General features: G+C 39.5%; 1 protein-coding gene across 2 annotated transcripts; it reads left to right on the top strand.

Moving 5' to 3' along the window:
• On the top strand, positions 1-20,271 carry LOC120724914 (rho GTPase-activating protein 18-like). Of its 2 annotated transcripts, none has more exons than XM_040017433.1 (18): positions 1-401; positions 9,213-9,477; positions 9,923-10,049; positions 10,670-10,752; positions 10,987-11,136; positions 13,584-13,647; positions 14,081-14,199; positions 14,800-14,871; positions 15,004-15,097; positions 15,316-15,407; positions 16,186-16,263; positions 16,819-16,978; positions 17,072-17,154; positions 17,253-17,459; positions 17,593-17,724; positions 18,499-18,620; positions 18,710-18,765; positions 18,945-20,271. In XM_040017433.1, exons 1-18 carry the CDS (start codon positions 268-270, stop codon positions 19,034-19,036), a joined length of 2,130 nt encoding a protein of 709 aa, XP_039873367.1. In that variant the 5' UTR covers positions 1-267; the 3' UTR covers positions 19,037-20,271. The 2 variants fall into 2 exon arrangements, with proteins under 2 accessions (XP_039873367.1, XP_039873366.1); XM_040017432.1 differs by having other exon boundaries at positions 2-401; positions 13,581-13,647.
• Positions 20,272-22,171: the final 1,900 nt, after the last annotated feature.

Genomic DNA, 22,171 nt, shown 5'->3' with positions numbered 1-22,171 from the left:
GGAGCTGGTCTGAGTGTGTAATCCAGCCCCTGTCCTGCGCTGCCTCTCAGAAAACACACCAACAAGTTGTAGAGAAAGACGATAACACGGAGCCGAGAGGACGAGAAGGAGGAGAACCAGGAGGAGGAGAGTAAAATGTGAGAATGAGTCGGCAACAAATCCGCACACAGATGGAAGGAATACACGGATAAAGTGATTACCTATCGATTAGCGATCGGATGTCATAGCCGTGTGTAAAATAGAAGAAAGACGAAAAGCGGGAGAAACATGAGCCGGCAGCAGATGGAGTCACAGGGAGTGGTTTTAACGGGTTACCACAGCAACGCGGAACTGTTGCCGCAAACTGGACCGTGTGAGTCCAGCTGTCCGCCAGTACCGGACGCCGAGCACACCGTACACAGGTGGGAGTGTGTGCAGCTGTAATGCCGTCCTTACAGACCATTAAAAGAAGTGTGTGTGAAAGAGAGCAAAGGTCACGTTGATAAGGCTATTTTTTCCTCATTTTCTTTTTTGAACTTCAGCTGTGGAAGGAGTGTTAACTACGTTAACTTGAACCCAGCAGTGGCCCGGTGTACTGCGCTTTTTTTTTTTATTTTATTTAACCTTTATTTAACCAGGAATGTCCCGTTGAGATCAAAAACCTCTTTTTCAAGGGAGTCCTGGCCAAGAGGCAGCGCTTGCAGGCAGTCCACATTTCTTATTGTTCCCTCTGGCCTAACTCCGCCCTTGGCCTTTGGTTATGCTTTTTCCTAATCAGCAGATAACAAGTTTCACCTTGGTTTTGTTCCGCTGGCCAAGATTTCGCACCTAATCCACAGTTCTTCCTTAGCACTGTAGCTTTACGAAAAGTCTTCCCCTGCGAAGTGCTAGTTTTATAAGCAGTGAACAGACTCAAATGCAGAAGTATTAAATTAGCTCGTAGTTCATATATTCCCCTGGTCAGTGTGGTTGGTGACACACTTCTGGGCTGTGGTAAATCCTGTTCACTAGTTTCCATCAGCTTAAACAGAAAAAAATCATGTTATATTACACAGATTGTTCTATTATGAAAATAACAGCTGTAAGGATGTCTTAAAACAAATAATCTATATGGGACAGTCAGTTTTCTGTGATTCAAAACAGAAAATCCCTGACACTTAAAACATAGAGCTGGGTGTAGAGTTATTCTATACTTGGCCTGTGTTGCTGCACTTTAAAGCTTTTGGTTTTTAGTTTAAAACCAGGATAATTCGGAAGTGTCTGAAGACATAATTTAACTGTAACAAAGTATACAGAAACTACTTTTAACTGCTTTCTTATTCACATGGGAGCAACCATACATGTTTGACTTGGCAGATGTTTCTTTTTTTATATATGCCGGATGCCCTTCCTGAGGCAACCCCAAAAGTAACCTCTCTCTTGTTAGGCAAAAAAAACACTATGGAGCCATGCAACAGTGGAAATATAAGGCCAGAATGATAATTGTCTGTGATGTCATGTGGTTAGTAAAATGTATGATTGATAAATTACATGTTGGGCTGCCACAAACCTCCAGGGCAGTAGTCAATGTTTCCTACACAGATTTTTCAAATCTAGTACTCGATGTGATCAGTCTCCACCTGAAAAACAACATCTGATTTGGTGTTTTGATGTTCTCTTCATGCAGCAGAATGTAGTCATGCCTTGTCTGGATTTCATAGCTTAACTTTCTGGCTTATTGTTTTATTTAATGGTTTGACGACCTTCATGTCCGCTTGTACAATGAGGAAGAGACTCAGTAATTCAAGAGGTGCTGTCGCTGGGGCAGCGATGAATGAGAACTAAGGTGTTACGGAAACAACTGTATAGCTACTCTTTTATTTATAACGGATCTTGCTGATTCATACAGGCTGAGCTGGATATGAAGTCTGCTCATTTACATCAGCAAACACCTGCCGTCACCAACTGTGGGCTGGTAAAAGTAAACAGCCCCAGCTGGGATTCAAACACGCACACCTGTGCGTAGGTGTGTATCTCTGTGCGTGTTCCAGATGGCTTGTCCAGGTAGCTAGAAGAAAAAAGAAAAGCAGCATCACATTACAGGCTGCCTTTGTCTCACCTCCCAAGCAGAGTATGTGTATCCTGTCTAGGTTGACGTGCGGAGGCTTAGTTTTGTAGTCATTGTTTCCCCTCATCAGGAAATGCCAGAGAGACATAATGTGTCAAGTCTCGCATTTGATGTCTTTATGTGTTACATTCAGGCCCTCTAAGCAAGGAAACTTTACACCATTATATCACATTTTCCATTGCCATATATAAACTATGGACTGTATATAAAAGAGGGTTGTAACCAAAGTGATGTCATTATTATTTTTGGACTACTCTTGAAGCAGTGGCCTTAGCATAGGGGCTAATGCATCATTCTTTTTTCTTTTCTTTGTTTTTCTTTTTATAAACCATACATGAATGAGAGTCTGGATGTTAATTTAGCAGCCAATGCTAGCTAGCATTAGCTAGGTACATCTATAGATGTACCTAGCTATTAGTGCCCAGACAATGAGCACAGTCTTTTTGGACAGGACAGACCCTTCGATCAACAGCACCAGTTCCAGATTCAGTGACTTAAAAAGCTTCAATCCCTTGTACAGTTCTCAGAATCTCAGGAATTATGGGGGTCTGTGGGGACTGACTCGCTCTTGGAGCCTGGCAGCATTTTGAGAAACTGGAATTTTTGGCACTTCACCTTTTGGCTTCGTTTGACTTGGTATAAAACACTACTTCCCAAAGTTTAGCGTGACAAAACAGACAGTTTAGCTCTACAACAGAGCACTACAACAGGAAGTGAAATAAATGAAAGGTTACAAGGCATCGGGCCAAAATGAATTACAACAACGCAGAGGGTGCAAACACACAGCTGTGTTCTGTATAACACATATCGGTCAGATCAAATCTGGCGCCTGTAAGGATAAACAAATTACAAACAGAAGAGCTGAGGATTAAGGAGATGCAGCTAAAACTGAATACTACAGAAAAACACATGGCAAAGGAGTTAGTAATCAGGAATACTATAACAGACATGGATAGGTCATATATTGTCGATTCATTAGAACTACAAGAAGATGATTTGTTCAACCAGTGGGTCATTGCTGACACCAGCAACTGTGTAAGACGGGGAAACAGAGCTAGGCTCTGTCTTCAGAAAGAGCAGCTGGCATCTGTTGGTCTAAATGGAAATACCACACCCACGTGCACACACGGACAGACACACAAACACTTGTCATCCTCTTCCCTTTTCCTCAGCTGCCCATTGTTCACTTTGTGTTTTGAAGCCTTAAAAATAAGTTTGATTGTCTTCCCCTTCCAAAGTCAGTTTTGAAACAAGCACTCCTTTAAAATCTTATGTAGTACATTATGGACAATATTTTTTTTAGGTTGTTTATAAAGGGATATCTTCACATTCAAAGCAAAAGCCACATATAGGTGTTTTTTTATCCTATTAAACAAATAAAATTGAAATATGATTAATTATTTTACAAGCAAGCCAGACGTTTTAATTTGGGATAAATCTGCCTGTAGCTTCTCTTTACAGCATGTACAGACACGAGCGTGTTGTCTTTTTGATCTCACTATCAGCAAGAAAGTGAATAAACATTTCCCAATATGTCAAAAGTCAATCCCAATAGATGCAGGAATGCAGCTGTGTGAAAACAAGCCTTGTATCTGACACCAAACATGGGTAAAAATAAAGTGCAAAAGAAAAATGGCTGCTCAAGTCAAAGTACAAGTACATGCTACAGTATTGTTCAGTCAGTGATTTTTGTCCACTTTTAAGTGGTTGCCTGGCAACATGATTGCATATATATCATAATATTAAAGTTTTGTAGATATAAGTTAGATTTTATCATCAAATTAATATAATACAATGCTTTTTAAGGTGTTAGAGGCGCTTACATAGTAAAAATAAAAGGGTCATTTTAGCCTATTGGTATGTTGTTGCTATGCAATGTGGTGATGTCATAATATATGAGATAGATAAGAACCTTCAAGGACCTAAGATGTACCTGTATGCCAAGTTTGGTCACTGAACTCGAGATCGTATAGGAAGGAGTTGGTGGGCAAACATGTAGAGATTTGGTGTTTTATAGTAAGAGTAGAAGATTGTTTTACAAATGCTTTAAAATATTTGCTTCATCTTAATGCTGCAGGCCGAGGCTGTAACTTACTCCATATTTAATATGATCGTGTGTCTTTAACATAATAATAGCTGTTACTTCTTGAATAGATCAGATAGAATTTTAATAAATTGTTAGAAATTGCAAATATAACATCTGCTTTGATTCATTTAAAGCTACATTTACTCCACCAAATCATGTTTTGTGCCACTGGAGTGATTCATAAAGTCATGCTGGTCATGTGGGAAATTGGCTTCCTCAGATCTTGACTCATGTTCACCTCATGTGTGCTGAACTGGCTCTTTGTGTGTGCCACTGTTTTCTTTCTTTCCTGTTTGCAGCTCACAGCATGGGATTGATTTTTATAGGCTGTTTTCAGTCCACGCGCGCACACACGGCCTTGCGCAATCTGTCTTTGTCGGCAGCTCTAAGCAGCTGATAAAAGGTGTGGAAAAAGGTACAGAGAACAATTATACACACCATTGCAGCACTCTATATACTTCAAAGATAATATGTATATGTACTGTACGTGTGCCAAAATGAGAATGTGTTTGTTTTGCTCGCAAGGGCAGCTGAGGGCACGCTGCTGAGTCTCTCGGACTGTGTGTGTGTGTGTGTGTGTGTGTGTGTGTGTGTGCATAAGCAAGCAAAGTGATGTTGTATGCAAAGCCTTAAACAAATTTCTTAGCATTAATTTGGTGTGTGCTTTGCGACCTTGACTTTAGCACTGTAGGAAGACACAAACAGGAGGCAGACCTGAACTTTGGGTTTAACCTGATGGTTACATAGTGATCAACAACCTTAGGTTAATTTTTAACAAGGTCGTAAATACATTTCCATGAATGACATGATTGTATTGAAATGAAAAATGTGGCAGGAGTGTACAGTTAGATCGCTGACGATCTGAAGTTCATTTTTGTCAGATTCTGAGTTTGAGTGTCAGATACAATTATTAAAATGCAGGCAAATGCCTAAATGATAACCAGCTTGGCATGATACTCACAGTGTCACTTTAACCTTGCCAATGTTCAGCAAACACGACGTTTGCCACATTTCCACAGGAACTGAGAAATCTACCACAGCAACGCTAACTTCTCAATTATCAAAAGTGTTTCGAACAAACACAAAAGTGCTTAAAACAAAACTGGCAGCTCCAGCGGAACCAGTTTATTCTGAAACCCTATGAAACTGGGAAGTCACAGAGTTTAATAAACGCAAAGTTCAGCTGGGTTTGATGGAAAATTGACCGGGGATCATAAAACCCCTATAAACAGGTTAGGAGAGTCTGTAGGTAATAAGACCTTTGGTACAGATGACTCTCTGGTTTCTGTTTGTCGTCCACTTTTAGTCACAATGCTATCGAACAATCACGTTTCAGACACTGACCCCTGGACAGAAATGAAAATGTTGGCCTGGATATCCACTGACTACACTGGAAGTCAGTTTCCCACAGGTCTCCAGAATTTTAAATCTTACTGCATATAACTCATTCAGTACTTGTTTCTACTTTTTAGTCTTTACAAAAACAGTCAGCAATCCAACTAGTCGATATTATTTTCACTACTAAAATTAGCTAATTGCTAGACACTTTGACGCATAATCATACATGTTTTCCATTGTAAATCTAATGTACTGTAAAGAAAAAACAAATGCTGCTTTACGCCTTTTATGAATTTGAACACCGATAAAATAATGTGCACGTTTTGGTGTGTGTGTTTGTTTGGTCGTCTCTGATTTATGAGTTAGTCAAACTGTTCATCCTGAAGCTCTGAATCAACACATGTAAACGATTAACTCATGTGGTGAGCTCATAGCTCTGCCTGCTTTCAGGGTAAACGCATCTTCTGAGGCACATCAGAAAACGCTGATGTCTTTCCTCACAAATGAAAGCATCACACTTCCTGAACTTTTAAAGGCAACATGGACATGAACTGGGAGATTATTATTATTATTTATTTATTTTTTAAATTAAAACCACAGATGAAGTATAAAGAGAAGTCGGTGGTATCGCACAGAACTTCCAGCTAAATCCTTGTGTTTTTATGGCTTTGTTGTACTCGGTGTTGCAGGAAGTCTGCTGTGGTATGTGGCCGTAGCTCAGCACGAACCCTCAGGGTAATACTGGGGTGATAATTCCAAATTAATTAATAAAGAGCATCAGCTCAGTGCCGCTCTGTCTGAAATCCCATTTAGTCCTTGGGACTAACTGATTTTCGCTTCCCCCATTTCCTTGGAGATTTGTAGAAAATGGCAGTTTTTTAGTTAAAAGTTATCAGTGCTTATCTTTTGCTTTTGAACACCTGTGTATATGAGTGTGTGAATATGTGCAGAGTTCATGTACGTGTGTTGGTACATTTGCACGTGTTTGCATTTTTTTTGGACGTTCTGCTTATCTTCATTACCTGAAAGTAAATCATATATTTGCACAAAAGGCAACTTTACTTTACACGATTTTCTTCTCCCTCCTTTTCTTTGTTGGCTTTAGCATATGTCAAAGTGAAGTTGTTGTGATTTTATATCATTCTAACATAAAATAAACTTAAATATTAGTTATATAGGACTTTTTTGTTTTGGTATTTTTGCTGTGTTATACTGTATTGAAATTGACCTAATGTCCCATTTATTAGTGACTTAATGCTTTATAAACATATTGTGTATATACCGACTAAACATGTCATCTCTTACAAACACCTAATAAGTCATTGTTTTGTTATTTGAGAGCTTTATAATGATTCTCAAGCATACATTTGAAATATTAGGTCTATATTGGTGCATGACAGCACCCTTTAATAGAAACGGGAATAACTGTGTTCGGACTCAGGAGCCATACTTGTAGTTTTTTAATTGAGGGGCCTGTTCCAATCAGTTTTATTGTCGTGGTGTCCGATGTTTTAAACAGCCCTGCTGATGGGTGTACAGCTCTATATTTTTGGGTAAATGAGATGACACTGATAATTTGCAAAAAGATGGATGAATGACAAGATTGTTGAAAAGCAGCCTTTCAGCTTGATTGATGTGTGACACCGAAACCACAGACCCTTAAGGAGCTTCACTTGCACTACAAGTGTAGTGGCTTGCTCAATATAACTCTTGTTGCTTAAAGGAAAGAGAGACAAATGTTGTCATGCTTAATCAATCTTATAATTGAAGAAAGCTTTGCTGCTGTTGTTGGCACAGTTTAGAACCCATGCTGATGCTCTGGGACATTTCAATAAGCTGATGTAATAGCGTTTTAACCCTTTTTGCCCTTATTCTTCTCCCGGATGTTGTAATTACACAATATATAGTGACAGAGGTGCTACTAATTATAGTACAGCAGGTGTGAAAACTTTGTGTCTTTATTAGTGGGCACAAGCAGAATAAATACATAAGAAATGTTGCATTCAACATTTAAAATCAGCAAGAAAAAACATAAAAATGAATATATATATATATATATATATATATATATATATATATATATATATATATATATATATATATATATATATATATATACATATATATTATATTGTTAATGTTCAGTTTTAGTGTGTGCTTTCAAATCCAGCAGAAAAATGCACATGTTACAAGAGACCTTGTCAGTGTGATGGGAGCTGAAATTCCAAGGGGGGAAAAAAGTGAGTGGCACTCGCTGGGTTTTACTTTTTTACGTCTTTTACTGGAGGGACACCTGTGCCTGTGATATCTGTGTGTACCAGGGAAAAAAAAAAAAGAATAAACAGTAACTCATCTTTATAACTCATCTTTCTTGTTCCGATTAACTAATTGTATTAACTTAGTACACTGACCTGAACTAGACCTTTGTTATCGTCAATATAAACTCATATTTTTCATGACATTTATTGGTTGCAAGTCCATTTTAGTTGCTAATGTTGTGGTCAAATTTAAAGAAGTTCATTGTAAGCAGTCCTGGAACATTTTAAATCGGTTGCATTTACTGTAGTGAATTACAAAATTGTTAACTGGCCAGCTAGCCAGTATCACAGTTATATTATTTTTCCCCATTTTGATGTCAGTCTACCTCTGATCTGTCTGCACTGATCTATTGTGATGTCATCAGATTATTTGCAACATTTATAAAGCACCAGTCCTCCTCAAGGTGTTTTATATCATAAGGTAAAGACCCCACAAAATTAGAGGGAAAACTGTCACAATCAGACAACCCTTTTAAGACCGAGCACTTGGTGACAATGGGAAGGAAAAACTCCTTTTTTAAGAGGAAGAGACCTCAAGACCTCTGCTTTTAGGAGAAACAGAGGACTAAACATATATTATTGGAGCAGGAAGATGTAATGACACACAGTATTGATATTGAAATACTGTATGTGGAAGGTGAAAAGATATGTTCAGATAAATTGTATACCTAGAGTAATGTACTTGATATATCAGTAGGATATTTCTAGCAGGTATTATCTATTTACACCATCAACTAACCTAGGCTAAGCCACACTAATGTGCCTTGTGATAAACTTTGTTTGCAGTGTTTGTATAGCAAAGGAAAGTCCAAGGTCTGCGAGATGTGCTATTTTTATTCCAAGCAAATGCTGGCATCATTAGCTGACTGATTAGGAAACGACCTTGCTAATAGCTTAACTTAAGTTGGAGCCTTTGACCAGCGTGTCCAAAGTTACTGTATCGCCCTGTTTTCATGTCATTAAAGGTACAGGAAATATCAGTGCATACACACCTGTGTACTTACAGAGCATGTTTCCAACAAGTGCTGGAGGAAGGCATCTGTCACTACTAAGTCCAAAGTACACAGCTACAAGAGAAACCTAGTTGCCCCTTCTTACATCATGACCACTATGATAGCAAGATGATACGTTTTGCTGGCTTGCCATATTATTTCTTTAGTTTATTGGGATCCTCTTTTGCTACTCTGCATCACAGACACTGATATTTCAATGGTACACAAAAAATAAAAATCTTAATAAATCAGCATTTCAAAATAAGCAAAGCAATGCCTTACGCAGCTATATCCAGCTAAGTGTATGAACTCCAATGACTCAATTTTAACTTTTGTCCATTATGTACCTGTTTCACGAACCTCTCCCTGCTCTCGTCTGTATGTGTCTCCAGCCGCAAAACAGGCCAGTACACCCTGCAACACAGCCAGAATGGACAACAAGGAGACAGATATGGCACTTCTGCTTCTTCTACCACTGGCAGCACAGAAACCAGCAGCACGGAGCCAATGTCACTGCCCAGTCAAAATTCTGCAATCCAGCATTCCTCCAGCCCCAAGCTTGGATCCAGCCCCAAGACTGGCTCCAGCCGCAGCCCCAGGCACAGCCACAATTCCAGGTCGAGACCATCGCCTGCATGTCAGCGCTACAACTCTCAGGTAGCCAGCAGATTTTGTTCACTTTCAGTCTGTTGGGGCAAATACTTCATTTCATTCCTACAAAATTCCGCTGTATAGGATTTTTTTTTTTTTTTGTATTTTACAGCTCTCTGGTAAGATGTACAGTATTTTGAGCCTCTCTTAGTTGCACTGGGAGTGACACAGTACGCAAGCTCTTGGGGTTTGCTTTAATTCTTATACACTTTATGAAAAGTGTGTGTGTGTGTGTGGTATGTGTGTTATGTGAGAGCAGACAGTTGGCGCAGCCAGTTGCTGCCACCATCTAGACTTGTTGAGACCAGTTGAGAGACCTGTCTACTTCATTATCTCTGTGGATCATATCTGGAAGATCGTTGAAATGAATTATTAATCGCTGAAACGGGGCAGAGAAGCTGAAACTGCGAGCTTAAAACCTCATTTTTCTGCACGTCTGCTCATTTTGAAGGACTCTTTGGACGAGCTGCAGATGGACGACTATTGGAAGGAGGTGGAGAACATTTCATTCTCGGGCGGCGGAGGAGAGAGGGGAGAGGGAGAAGTTCAAGAGGAGGAATCGCAGAAAATTCCTGAAGGTGAAATACACATTAAAGGATGAAGGCAAAATTTGGATCGTAGACTTATTTGGACATATGTGTTGGTCCAGACGCAAACAAATTCTAATCTAAAAGTCTGTTTCTATACTGGAAGAGGAATTCCTCACTGAAAGCCCAGCCTTTTCATTCATCTCTTTATGTAACACTTTGTATGTCTCCCTCAGACCCCGATGTTTATACTCATTTTCTGCTTGTTTGCCGTCATTCGCATCTCTGTTTAAACAGTTTGGAAACACATTAAGTGTCTCGTTTTGAAGTAGTTTCATGTGGGACATAAGTACCAGCTGTTTATCACACACCGCTGCCGGGCCAGCTCAGACTTGTGGATACTGGCTCTGTGTTGGCTTGCACAGTAGGAATGCACTTCCTGTGCATTTCTTCAGTCAAATTTAGCCTTTAGTGTGTGAAGACTATTGTTTTCTAGCGTAAATGCGCTCTTCCTGTTAGAATATGTAAGCCATTTGTGTATGTGGTCGCTCCTTTCCCTTTCCTGCACCTGTAGATTTGTTTAAGTAACGCCGCATCATCTCAGCAACCAAGTAGGGAATTGCCCATCATCTTCCCTTCTCAGTATTGCTCATTCTGTTTGTCTCTTTCAGAGGGTGAGCAGGAGGAGGCGTGGCTTGCAGAAGCAGGTCTAGCGCGGCTTGTTGATCATTCAATCACAGTGGATCATGATCAGGTAACAATCATATATCTTTTATTGAATTAATAAGAAGTTAGTCCAGGTACAGTTAATCAGTTCCATATTTTCAGGTCAGATCTTAAATAAGCATTTATTCTTTGTCACGTTTGAAGCCTTCTTGTACAAATAAACATGTACATGAGAGAAAAAAAGATGGACTAATGTAAAACATTGTGTGAAAACAACAAATAGATTTAAGTTTGTGTTTGATCTTAATCTATGTATTGACAGGAAGAAGACAGTGCAGTTTTCCTTTTCACGCTCACCAGGACTCAGGCGGCAGCCGTAGAACGTCGCGTGGCATCAGTGCAGCAGACCTTAAGGCGACGTAACCGGCAACAACTTCCTGATGTTCGAGATATATTCCGACACCCTGATAAGGTTAGCAGATCAACACTGTGCTTGACACAAACTGCCAGCTCACCAGCCACATTGTAAGGTACACCTTTTTAACTGCTCATTAACACAGATATCTAATCAGCCAATCACGTGACAGGGACTCAGTGCATTTAGATATGTAAACATGCTCAAGACAACCTGCTGAAGTTCAAACTGAGCATCAGAATGGGGAAGAAAGGTGATTTCAGTGACTGTGAATGCTGCACGATTGTTGGAGCCTGGCGTGCTGGTCTGAGTATTTAAGAAACTGCTGATCTCCTAGGATTTTCCTGGAAAACCTGATGACTGCTTATTGCATGGTAGCACGCCATGTCACAAAGCTCAAATCATCTCTAACTGATTCATTAAACAGAATGAGTTCATTATACCTAAATTGCCTCCACAGTCAACAGATCTCAATGCAACAGAGCACCTTTGGGGGATGTGATTGAACTGGAGATTCTAGATTCATTATAGATCAACAAATCTGCACCAACCGTGTGACGCTATCATTTCAGTGTGGACAAAATCTCCGAGGAATATTTCCAACACCTTGTTGCATCTGTGCCACAAAATACTTAAAGCGTTTTTGAAGGCAAAAAGGGGGGGGGGGTCATACTTGGCTGGTAAATATAATTGACCCAGTATTTTGCAGTCGGTCAAACCCCATTGAGACTCTAGTGCTTTCTTGCTGTGAGTAGCCATTCTAATACCTGATCACAAAGTTAGAGCAATGGTTGATTTAGCTTAGCCTGGCAAAAGACAGCAAAGTTCTTGCTAGCTTGTACAGAAGAGCAGTAAGTATAATATATATGATTCTTTCTTATTAAATAATTTTGTTTGCATTTATATTATTTATTGGTCAAAGACAGTAGAGGATAGAGAGGAAAGCAGGGGGAGGGTCCAGGCCAGAAACAAGCCCAGCTCCTGGAGCCTTACTCAACCCAGTGAGCTGTAGTGGTAATATAAAGAGCATCTTAAGAGGAAACATCACAAGCTGGTGTGGCATGTGCACAGCCCAAGACTAGGAAGCTCTGAAGTGAGTAATTGAAACTCCCCAGATCATCACTGGCACCTGAGCATATGGTTGAGATGAGGTGTCTGCTTAGAGGCCCAAAACAAAACACAACTCCCAACCACACCTTGCTGCCATCTGGACAGTGATGATCCACCTTTTGGCTGTACACTTTTTTACATATGCATAATAAATATAGTGTGGATAACAAGATGTGGTTTTACAGTGGGGTACTTTCTAGGCTACGACTGTATCTTAATTTAGATACTTCAGCTAGTACACTCTCCACGTGGTACACTGAAAAAGCACACTGAATTCTTACTAGTGTAATTTGTGAGTTTAACAGGGTAGCGCAGTCTTAAATCAAGCTTAAATCATTGCTGGTAACTTATCTTCAGTCCTGCTGGTGGAAAATCGTTTAGTGTTCCTAATCTTTCTGCTACACAGCCCAAATGACAACTATTGAGGATATTAAATGTTCGATGCAACATTCAACATTTGGATTGTTGTACCATACACCGGGGTCGGCGCCAAAGCAGATAAACTGGATGAACAACCAATTTTGACAGGGTGGAAGCCAACTCTTTTTACTGTTCTTTAAAACACAGCAACAACAAAAGACAAAAAGAGATTAATGCTGCCAACTTTACAACCTAAACAACAAATTAAATTATAAACAACTGATCAGAACTCAACATGCATAACACAAAGTACACTCATAGCGAATTTGTTATGAAGTTTCAAGTGACGTCATACTTTAGAGTTGTTGATTACCATTTTTGGTTGCAAAGAGACACATACAAGGGTCGCAGACTTTTGACTGACTTGCATAGACCTATGCCTCAGTCACGCTGCTATGCATGACTATGCAGATCCTCAAAGCATTGTCAGTGCCCTTTGGAAACATCATAAGGGAACTGACAATGACATTTATGAGGTTTTCCCTTTTAGTTAAAATTAACTCGATGTCCATGAAAATAAACATTTTTAGTGTTCTGTTATTTCACGTACCACAAAGGAAGTGGTCACAAATTTGTGTTTCACTTCAGTACAGGTCTCGCAGTATTTACTTGCTAGTTCCCTAAAAACATCCAAACTTTTATGACATCACTGCAAATTCAGTACGGGTTAAAGAGTTGACTGGAGTTATTGTCGATAAATTAAAAAAATAAAATGAAATACAGGGATCAAGATTTATAATCAGAAATAAATTTAACAAATAATACGTTTAAATTTAAATCTGTCTTTAGTCCAAACTGTTTGAACAGTTTGAGCCTCTCATATTTATTTCATGCACACTCACACACAGACTTTGTCCACTAATTAACAGAAAAGATAATGTGTAACAGGGCTTTCTATAAATTTGTGACTTGTTAAACTTGTTGACTGCTGTGTTGTTCACGTCTGTGTGTGTGTGTTGTGCTGCGTGTAGCAGGATGAGGAGCCTCAAAAATCCGAAGAAGGAAGTGAGAATGGACAGAAAGGTGCCCCTTCAACCGGTATGTGCAGCATACTCATGCAGACTCGTGCTTACAATATGAGTCAGTGTCATAAATCACTAACTGAGACCCCCCACCACCACCAAAAAGAAAAAAAAATCTGCCTAGCAACACACACACACACATTTTTGGGAACTAACACGAGTCCCTGTGTGATATGAGAACATTCAAGAGGAAGTAACAGAGTATAGTCGTGTGACTTTATAATAAGCATAAGTCTAGCAAAGTTCTCCACAACAGAGAAGATAAAGCTGCAGAGAATAGGTTTTTTATGAGTGCTGCAGTGACTAATACGCTGCGCTCTTAAACTCCAATAAAACACATCCAGTTGTCTCTTTGTATACACTTGCACTTAGCTATCATAAACATATCTGTACTACCCTACATGTGTGGTCATAAGTTTTATTTCTTCATTGTGTGTGTCTCTAAACAGAAAAGGAGACAGAGCTGAATGTTGACGTGGCGTTTTCAGAGCAGGCGCTCAGTTACAGGGACAACCACCAAAGTTTTAAGGTCACCCGGAGCCTTAACTCTCCTGACGACAAACTACCGGTGAGCTGCATTCCTGAGAATTTACACGGACACAAAGGTCATGCGCATATTCACTTCCTTAATGGTGTTTTTTTTATTTTCTTATTGTCCGAACATGTCTGTGCTTGTGCAATAGACAGCGTTGGCGCTTTAGAGTCAAAAGAGGATGCATTGATCATTTACTTTGTCAGGCAAGCATGGCAAAGCTATTTGAAAGTTGTTGCAGGTCAGTAATTACCAGGAAGAGCAGAAGATGGACATGGCAGCACAGAAAAAACTATTTGCACACAGTTGTTGTTGTGTTGGATTGCAGACCCTTATAATCAGATTTGTTTTTGAGTTAGTTTTGCTGGAATTTATTTGTTTGATCTATATACAGTGTTGGAAGTTGATAAGCATTTCTGCCCTATATATGGTGTTGTCAATTAGCAGATATGGTGTTGGAGCTAAATCTTAGTGACATCTGGTGGCTGGAGCTGGTATAACAGAACAATTCCACTGATCATACAATGTCAGAAAAGGGGTTTTCTGTATCTATCATCATGCAGTTAATTGACTTTTACACTAACTGAATGTAAATACAATAAGAAGTCAATTTAGCTTTATTTTTTTCCTCCCTAGAACTTTAAGCTTCTCCCAGATAAAACGGGTCAGACGCGAATAGGAGACCTGTCTCCTCTGGATATGAAAAAGGTAAAATGATGTAACACAGTGATCTGTGTATCTATGCCTACAAGACAAGTGTTTGATGAGCTGTCTCCACATTCACTTACTGTTTAGTGTCATCATTGTGTTTATCTGTGTCTGTGTGTAATGTTCTGTCAGGTGCATAGACTGGTGCTTGTGGAGATGACTGCTCTGTTTGACACTTCTGGGATAGACCTCAAGCCAGCCAAGGCCCTGAAAGTGAAGACTAAAGGTTAAACACAAACACAAACACACACACACACACACACAAGATGGCCCCCACAGCCTAAATAGAAATGTCTCATTACACAAATTACACAGTCAGATACAACAGATAAATACATTTACACACATACAAACAGGAAGCTAAGGTATGTGTGCCTGTATGGTATCTGTGCTTGTGTGCGGTGCAGTGCTTTTGTTTTACTCACTATTTGTTTGTGTTTGCAGAAAGTGGATTGTTTGCGGTTCCTCTTACCACTTTATTGGATCAGGACCAGAGACGGGTTCCTGGAACCAAAGTGCCATTGATACTGCAGAAGGTGAGTGCACTGACATTCACATATTGTAATCCAGTGGTTCCCAAACTTTTTTTGCTAGGCCCCCCTTTGTTTTACAAGAACAATGTTCGCCCCAAAGTGCAAAATGGGTTCAAAAACATAAACAACTGTGGGATGCTGTTTGTTCGTGATTTGGACAGGGGGAATACATCATGGCAGGATCAGCCTGATATTATTTGTATCCCACTGCAACTTTACTGTATAAAGAGCAAAATTTCAGGAGTAGTTAGTCATTATAAGAAGTGTTTGTGAACTAAAAATCAAGAATGTGGGATTCTTTTTTTCCGTGATTTGGTGAGCCCAGTGCATGCTCCAGACGCAGTGAAAACCAGTTCTGCAGGGGAGACCTCCTTGGCACTTGTGCAGGTGAAGCCAAAGGGAAGATATGCTTCACCATATTTTCTAGTCTTTGGCTTGGAAGGAAGTTGGTTTGGAAACATATTTGGCGATGCTTCATATCCTGCTTTGCGTTTGTGTGGAAGCCCCATCAAAAACCTGTCCATCACGCTAGCAGTGTCCAAACGTTTTGTTTTTTCCCCCCCTCTTTTCATACCACCCCCACCCCCCCACCCCCCCTGCAATGACCCTGCGCCCACCCAGGCCCCACACTTTGGGAACCTCTGTTGTAATCGTAGTTTGTTTTTTTGCATGTGTGTGTATTTAAGCATATTTCCAAACCTCATAATTTACACTCAAATCATTGGCTTTATGTTTGTTTTAATGGTGTTTTTAAATGACATTTTCTTTCTCTCATCATAAGATCATCAGTCATATCGAGGAGGAAGGATTACACACAGAGGGCCTTCTTCGGATCCCTGGAGTAGCCACTAGAGTCAAGGTTAGTTCAAGTATTTAGCTGACCACCCCTCCCACAGAGACAATGTAAAATCTCAGGTTCATAATAACGCCAAGCATAATAAAATCAAGCATCAACTTCCAGAGCATATATATTCCCTACTCCGTCTCCAAACCACACTGTCATTCATCTTAAGCAGTGTCCACACTGGGGAGAAAAAAAACCCCCACTTCACCCATCATTCATCACTTTGAAGCTGACAGCTCAGAACCTGCAGACAGTCCAGGTTCTGGTTGCCTAAGAAACCCTGTAATATATTTACTATTAGGTCATATGTCAGTTATTGGTTTCCTGGTAGGCGCTTCAGTCGCTCACCTGGAAGTTGAGAAGTTTACCTTGGGCCACCATCGGTTATTTCGCCCATGGTCACTTGAATTGACCAAATGTTCTTCACCGTCGCTTCCAGTGGGAACGCAGCTTAAAACTGAGCTTTTCCTTCCCGTGACATCACCTCTTTCTCTATTTGAAATGTGAAAGTAATAGTGTTGTTGATTGTACTTGAAGTTGATAAAGCCTCTCTGTCTGTCCCAACTCCAGTTCCTGTGCCAGGATCTTGAGTCCTCCTTCTATGATGGGACATTTTCGTGGCAACAGATGAAACAGCACGATGCTGCTAGCCTTTTGAAGCTGTTTATCAGGGAGCTACCCCATCCACTACTGACCGTGGAGTACCTCAATGCATTTATTGCTGTTAACAGTATGTTTCCTGTTTACGACAAGTGCTTCATACACACATAGTGAGGCAACAAAGTGTCACACTCATGCTGTGTATATTTGTGTGCGTTCACAGATCTCCCCACAAAGAAGCAGCAGCTACAGGCTTTAAACCTGCTCGTCCTTTTGCTACCTGAAGCCAATCGAGACACTTTGAAGGTAAATTTGGCTTTATAGTCATCACATTTCTGTTCCCTATATTATTCCTTTATGACGCGTGATTATTTTTGTAGTGAAATAAAAAATTGTGTTTGCAGGCACTGGTGGAGTTTTTCCAGCGTGTCATTAAAAATCAGGCCAAGAATAAAATGACCCTGAACAATGTCTCTGTCGTCATGGCGCCCAACATCTTCATGTTTAAAGGCTTTCGGTCCAAGGTTACAGAACAACAGGAGTTCTCCATGGCAACCAGCACGGCCAACATTGTCCGTCTGCTGATCAGATATCAAAATCTCCTGTGGACTGTAAGAAAAAAAATCTTACCATTAAAGCTGTGCATGTGTGGCATTTTTGTGTGGTTAAACTAGTTACTCACTAACCACCATTATTTTTTGGTTTTAATGGAGTATATCTCTGTGATGTGCCTGTCTTATCCAGATCCCCAAGTTCATTATGAATCAGGTCAGGCACCAAAATATGGAAAGTCAGAGGAAGCAAAAAGAGAGAGCCGTACGGAAGCTGCTGAAGAAGATAGCCATTGAAAGACCGTCTGAGAAAACTATCCCTGAGGTAAGAGTTTTAATTTCCTGGCTTCACCGAGATACTTTTTTTAATATCCTATTAGAAATCTATAAATTATAAACACACTGTATTATGTAATACAATGAAATGAGAGGACTAGAGTCATTAACCCGGTGGCCGTGTACATCTTGTTTATCAGAAGACCACCTGTAAACTACTGGTAAAGGTGTCAAAGCTAACAAAGGGTTTCTTTGCATAAGGACGATGTATGACAGATTTAGGAAAAAAGCACACAAGTCAGTCTGCCTATGATGGCTACAGATTTTACTGTATTTTCAGTCAGTTTGAGAAATGGTGACATCTAATGTTACTGTATAAAAGTACAATGAAGATCATGATGACTGAATTTTTAAATCATTTATACAGGAGCCGTTGTGCAGCTCACACAATCCTCCTGATTAGCTGTCGGCCTCTTTTCCTCACAGGTGTCTGACAAGAGCGATTGGTTAATCAGCAATTGAAGGGATTCTAGGCAGTTCTGTCTTTTGTGCAGTCTTGTGTTAAAATGAATCTGTTCCTCTTGACAGATTCTTAGTGGATGAATAACTTTAGTGATGTGAACCTAAACCTTGACTGTAGTTTATTAAACAGAGGAGCCACAATTTTTTTTAAGTCCACATTCTTGAGCTGTCATTAGTCCAGGTTTTAAGTACGTACCTGGGTTATTTAGAAGAGTGATTTAGATTACCTTATTTTATTCAACTGTTTACATCTAATGTAACTGACAGTCTGTTTCTCTTCTCTGACTCTGTGTACAAGCAGGAGACCTCACAGGGGATTATCCGAGTCCACGCACCACAGTTCACTAAAATTTCTATGGCACTTCAACTTACCGAAGACTTGCAGGCTTGTGATGTGTTAACACGCTTCCTGAGCCAGGACAGGTAACATGAATATTAACAACACAAACAGAGAAGCTCTCACATGCCCGCATGTCCTCTGACTACGTCTCTCATCTCTCTCATCCTTCCAGCTCGTTGGCAGTAAAAACAGATGATTTGTGTCTCTATGAGATCGGCGGAAACATCAGTGAGTTCTGCTCCCATAAAACTACATGTGTAAACTTAAAAACATACACTACAATATTAATTTCCTTGCTCATAAAACAGCTTCTATGGCACAAATATGCATTTTAAGTCGTGACAGTACATGCTGTCAATGTGTTTAATGTTTCTCTCTGTCTGCTCTTCTTCTTGTCGTCTTCAAAGAGGAAAGATGCCTAGATGGGGAAACGTATATGAAAGACCTCTACCAGGTGAATCCTACAGCAGAGTGGGTCATCAGAGCTATGCAGCGATGAGTTCATCAGGCCCTGCTTCATGCTGGACCTCTCTAAATTGCCACCACTGTGTCCTGAAAGAATATCCGCTGCCTTGTTGTCTGTGGTTCTGGATGCACTTGGAGTTTTCATATGTAGCATAGATATAGATACTTTTAACTGATCCTCAAATTTGCCACAAAATGCACATTTTCTAATGGAAGAACTCATCAAAGCAGATTTTATGTTATGTGGAAATACGTGTCCTTTTTAGTTTATTGCACAACTTAAATTCCCATACTTTTTTCTCAATGGGGAAAAAAAGGAAAATTATTATTATTATTATTAACAGGAGATTATAGAGATTAATAGTTTGGTGCAGAAAAATAATATTGATTAAATCATAAATCGGTCATGAATAAATACTGGTCCATTTTTGTGGGCTAATTATGATTTTTTTTTTTTTTTAATCTGTTTATATGTCTATTAAAAGTCCTAAGAATGATGTGTACAGCCACATTATTAAATAGCATTAAATCTGAGCATTTCACCAGGAAGGATGCTTTGGAGGTTTGGGTCTCTGAAGCTGAAAGGTAGGTGCTGTAAAGCAGTGGTTTATTTTTTTAGCGTAGAAGAAAACTGATCAAAAACAGTGGATGTGTGAGTGTTTTACCCTACTCTACAATGTGAACAAGCACATGTGTACGTCATACACATGCAGTACTGTGTGTGTCAAGTTCACTTTAAGTATTGCTTTAAAGGGATAGACTGCTGACTGGATGATACATTTGCACGTGCTGGGCTCCAAACATATCTGTTCATTTGTTGTTTTATTCATTTTTGGCTCAGTACCATCCACAGTGTGGACATGAGTTGATATATTCTACTTTGGCAAAACATGCATTTAGACAGGAATAGAAAAAAAAACCCCATTTTATGTTGGGTTTTTTTTGGCATCTATTTGTGTTTCTCTCAGTTTTCAACAAAGGTCTTATCAGATTTAGTGCAGTTTCTCACAGTTTCAGCAGCCTGTGGAGGATTGTGTCTGCACGATAGAGCCACTTCTTTTATGTATAGCTAGGGAGTATTCAAAAAAATGATTTTGGGTTTATTTTGAATGATTTTGATTTATTTATTTTTTTGAATATCTTGGGGTTTTTTTTTCTGCCTTGTATTGTTGTTTACTGTGATTTTTTTTTTCAGATAACTGTTTTTGTGTAACTGCCTCTGAAATGACCACTAAAACTGCCTGTAAATAAACATGCAGTTATTAATTACCACATCTGTTGGTGTGAGTGCTTATGTATCCGAATGACTTAAAAGTTCTTGTACACTGGAAAAACTGTCGCAGTCCTGTATCTCTCCAATTTTCAAATGAGAATTTAGTTTCCCACCACGTTGTACTGACCTACTTAGAGTAACAGTGAGGTTAGAAATAATGAGGTCCAACAGCTTGGATGTAAAGGGCTTGAGTCAGAGCTCTTGGCAGTTTTTACAGAAAGATTGAATTAGTGTACAGGTTTTCTGTGAGTCAGATTCAGGGCACAAGATGCAAACAGACCACACTTTGTAGCAGAATATAATATCCATAAGAATTTACACAGTGCTTTTGAATTTTAAACTAATATTCTAAAGCTGCTGACACCTTTTTATGTACCAGCACTACAGATTCCAGGCCTTGTATTCTTCACCTGAGCCTGTAAGTTTCATGAAACTTATTGATCAACCAGAAAGTTAAAGGCTACTTTTGACGTCTCCCTTGTCACAAGCGGTCACCACAGCAGGTAGTTCCACATGTTTGATTTAGAAGAGTTTTTACCCCAGATGCCCTGCAAAGAGGATTTGTTTCTCCAGCTGGAATTGAACCAAAAACCTTTTGTTTGTAAATGTGCTCGATTTAGTTCAGTGTTATTTATGTAGTGCCAAATCACAAAAACAGTTACCTCATGGCACTTTATATTGTAAAGATTGTAAAATAATGGAGAGAAATTTTCAGCAATCAGACTCTCCTGTGAGCAAGCACTTTGCTGACTGTGGGAAGGAAAAACTTCCTTTTACAGGAAGAGACCTCCAGCAGAACCAGGCTCATTTGCGGCGACCAGTTGGGTGTGAGGGGAGGGAGACGGCACAAAAGACACTGTGGAAGAGAGACAGAATAATTATCAAATGCAAAGTGATGTATAAACACACCGTGAGTGAAAAAGGTAAGTGAAGAAGAAATACAGTGCATCATTGGAAGCTCCCAGCTGCCTACCTTTTGCAGGACATGTGGGACTAATAAAGGTTTATCTTATCTAACTAAGGGAAGGTCACCTGATCCAGCCCTAACTATATGCTTAATCAAAAAGAAACGTTTTAAGCCTAATCTTAAAAGTAGAGATAGTGTCTGTCTGGGAGCTGGTTCCAAAATAGAGGAGCCTGAAAGCTGAAGGTTCTCCCTCCCATTCTACTTTCAAACAGAACCAGAAGTAAGCCACCAGTCTGAAAGCACAGAGGGTGATATGGAACTATGAGGTCTTTAAGATAAGATGGAGCCAGGTTATTCAAGACCTTGTATGTGAGGGGACAAATTTTAAATTCAATTCTTGATTTTACCGGGAAGCCAGAGAAAAAAGTCAGTGTGGGAGAAATATTCTAAGGAGACGTGTAGGAAAAATATGTTGTCTCTTTCTAATCCTTGTCAGTACTCTTGTAATGAATTACAATCCAGCCTAGATGTAATGAACGCATAAACAAGTTTTTCAGCGTCACATTGAAGAAGGATGTTCTTTTGAAACTTGCATAATGGCAGTTGATATGTGATAAGAGTTTTAAACCACTACACTATGAACGAAATATTAAAGCACAAATGCCAGTGCTTTACAGAAAGAAACCCACTAAAGTAACTAACCAGTATTTATGACGCAAGCTCCAAAAACAGCAGTTGCAAAGTGATTTAAAGAAAATAATCAAAGATAATGGAAAATGTAAAAGCAGGTTAAAAGAAAGCTAAATTTGCGAGGGATTTAAGACACTGAAAAAAATTTGCACAATTATTAAAATGGAATAACAAGCAGCACAAACACAGGACTGATCGGATTAAAAAACATTGATATAACTAAGAAGAAACAAGTAATACATTAATAAAAGACTTGATATTATCATATCACAGAAAGCACTTCTTATTGAATACAAACA

This window comes from Simochromis diagramma, unplaced genomic scaffold (assembly GCF_900408965.1).
Source record: "Simochromis diagramma unplaced genomic scaffold, fSimDia1.1 OVJJ01000802.1, whole genome shotgun sequence".
NCBI lineage: Eukaryota > Metazoa > Chordata > Actinopteri > Cichliformes > Cichlidae > Simochromis > Simochromis diagramma.
The sequence above is the reverse complement of the archived record's forward strand: the minus strand, read 5'-3'. Positions and strand labels throughout refer to the sequence as shown.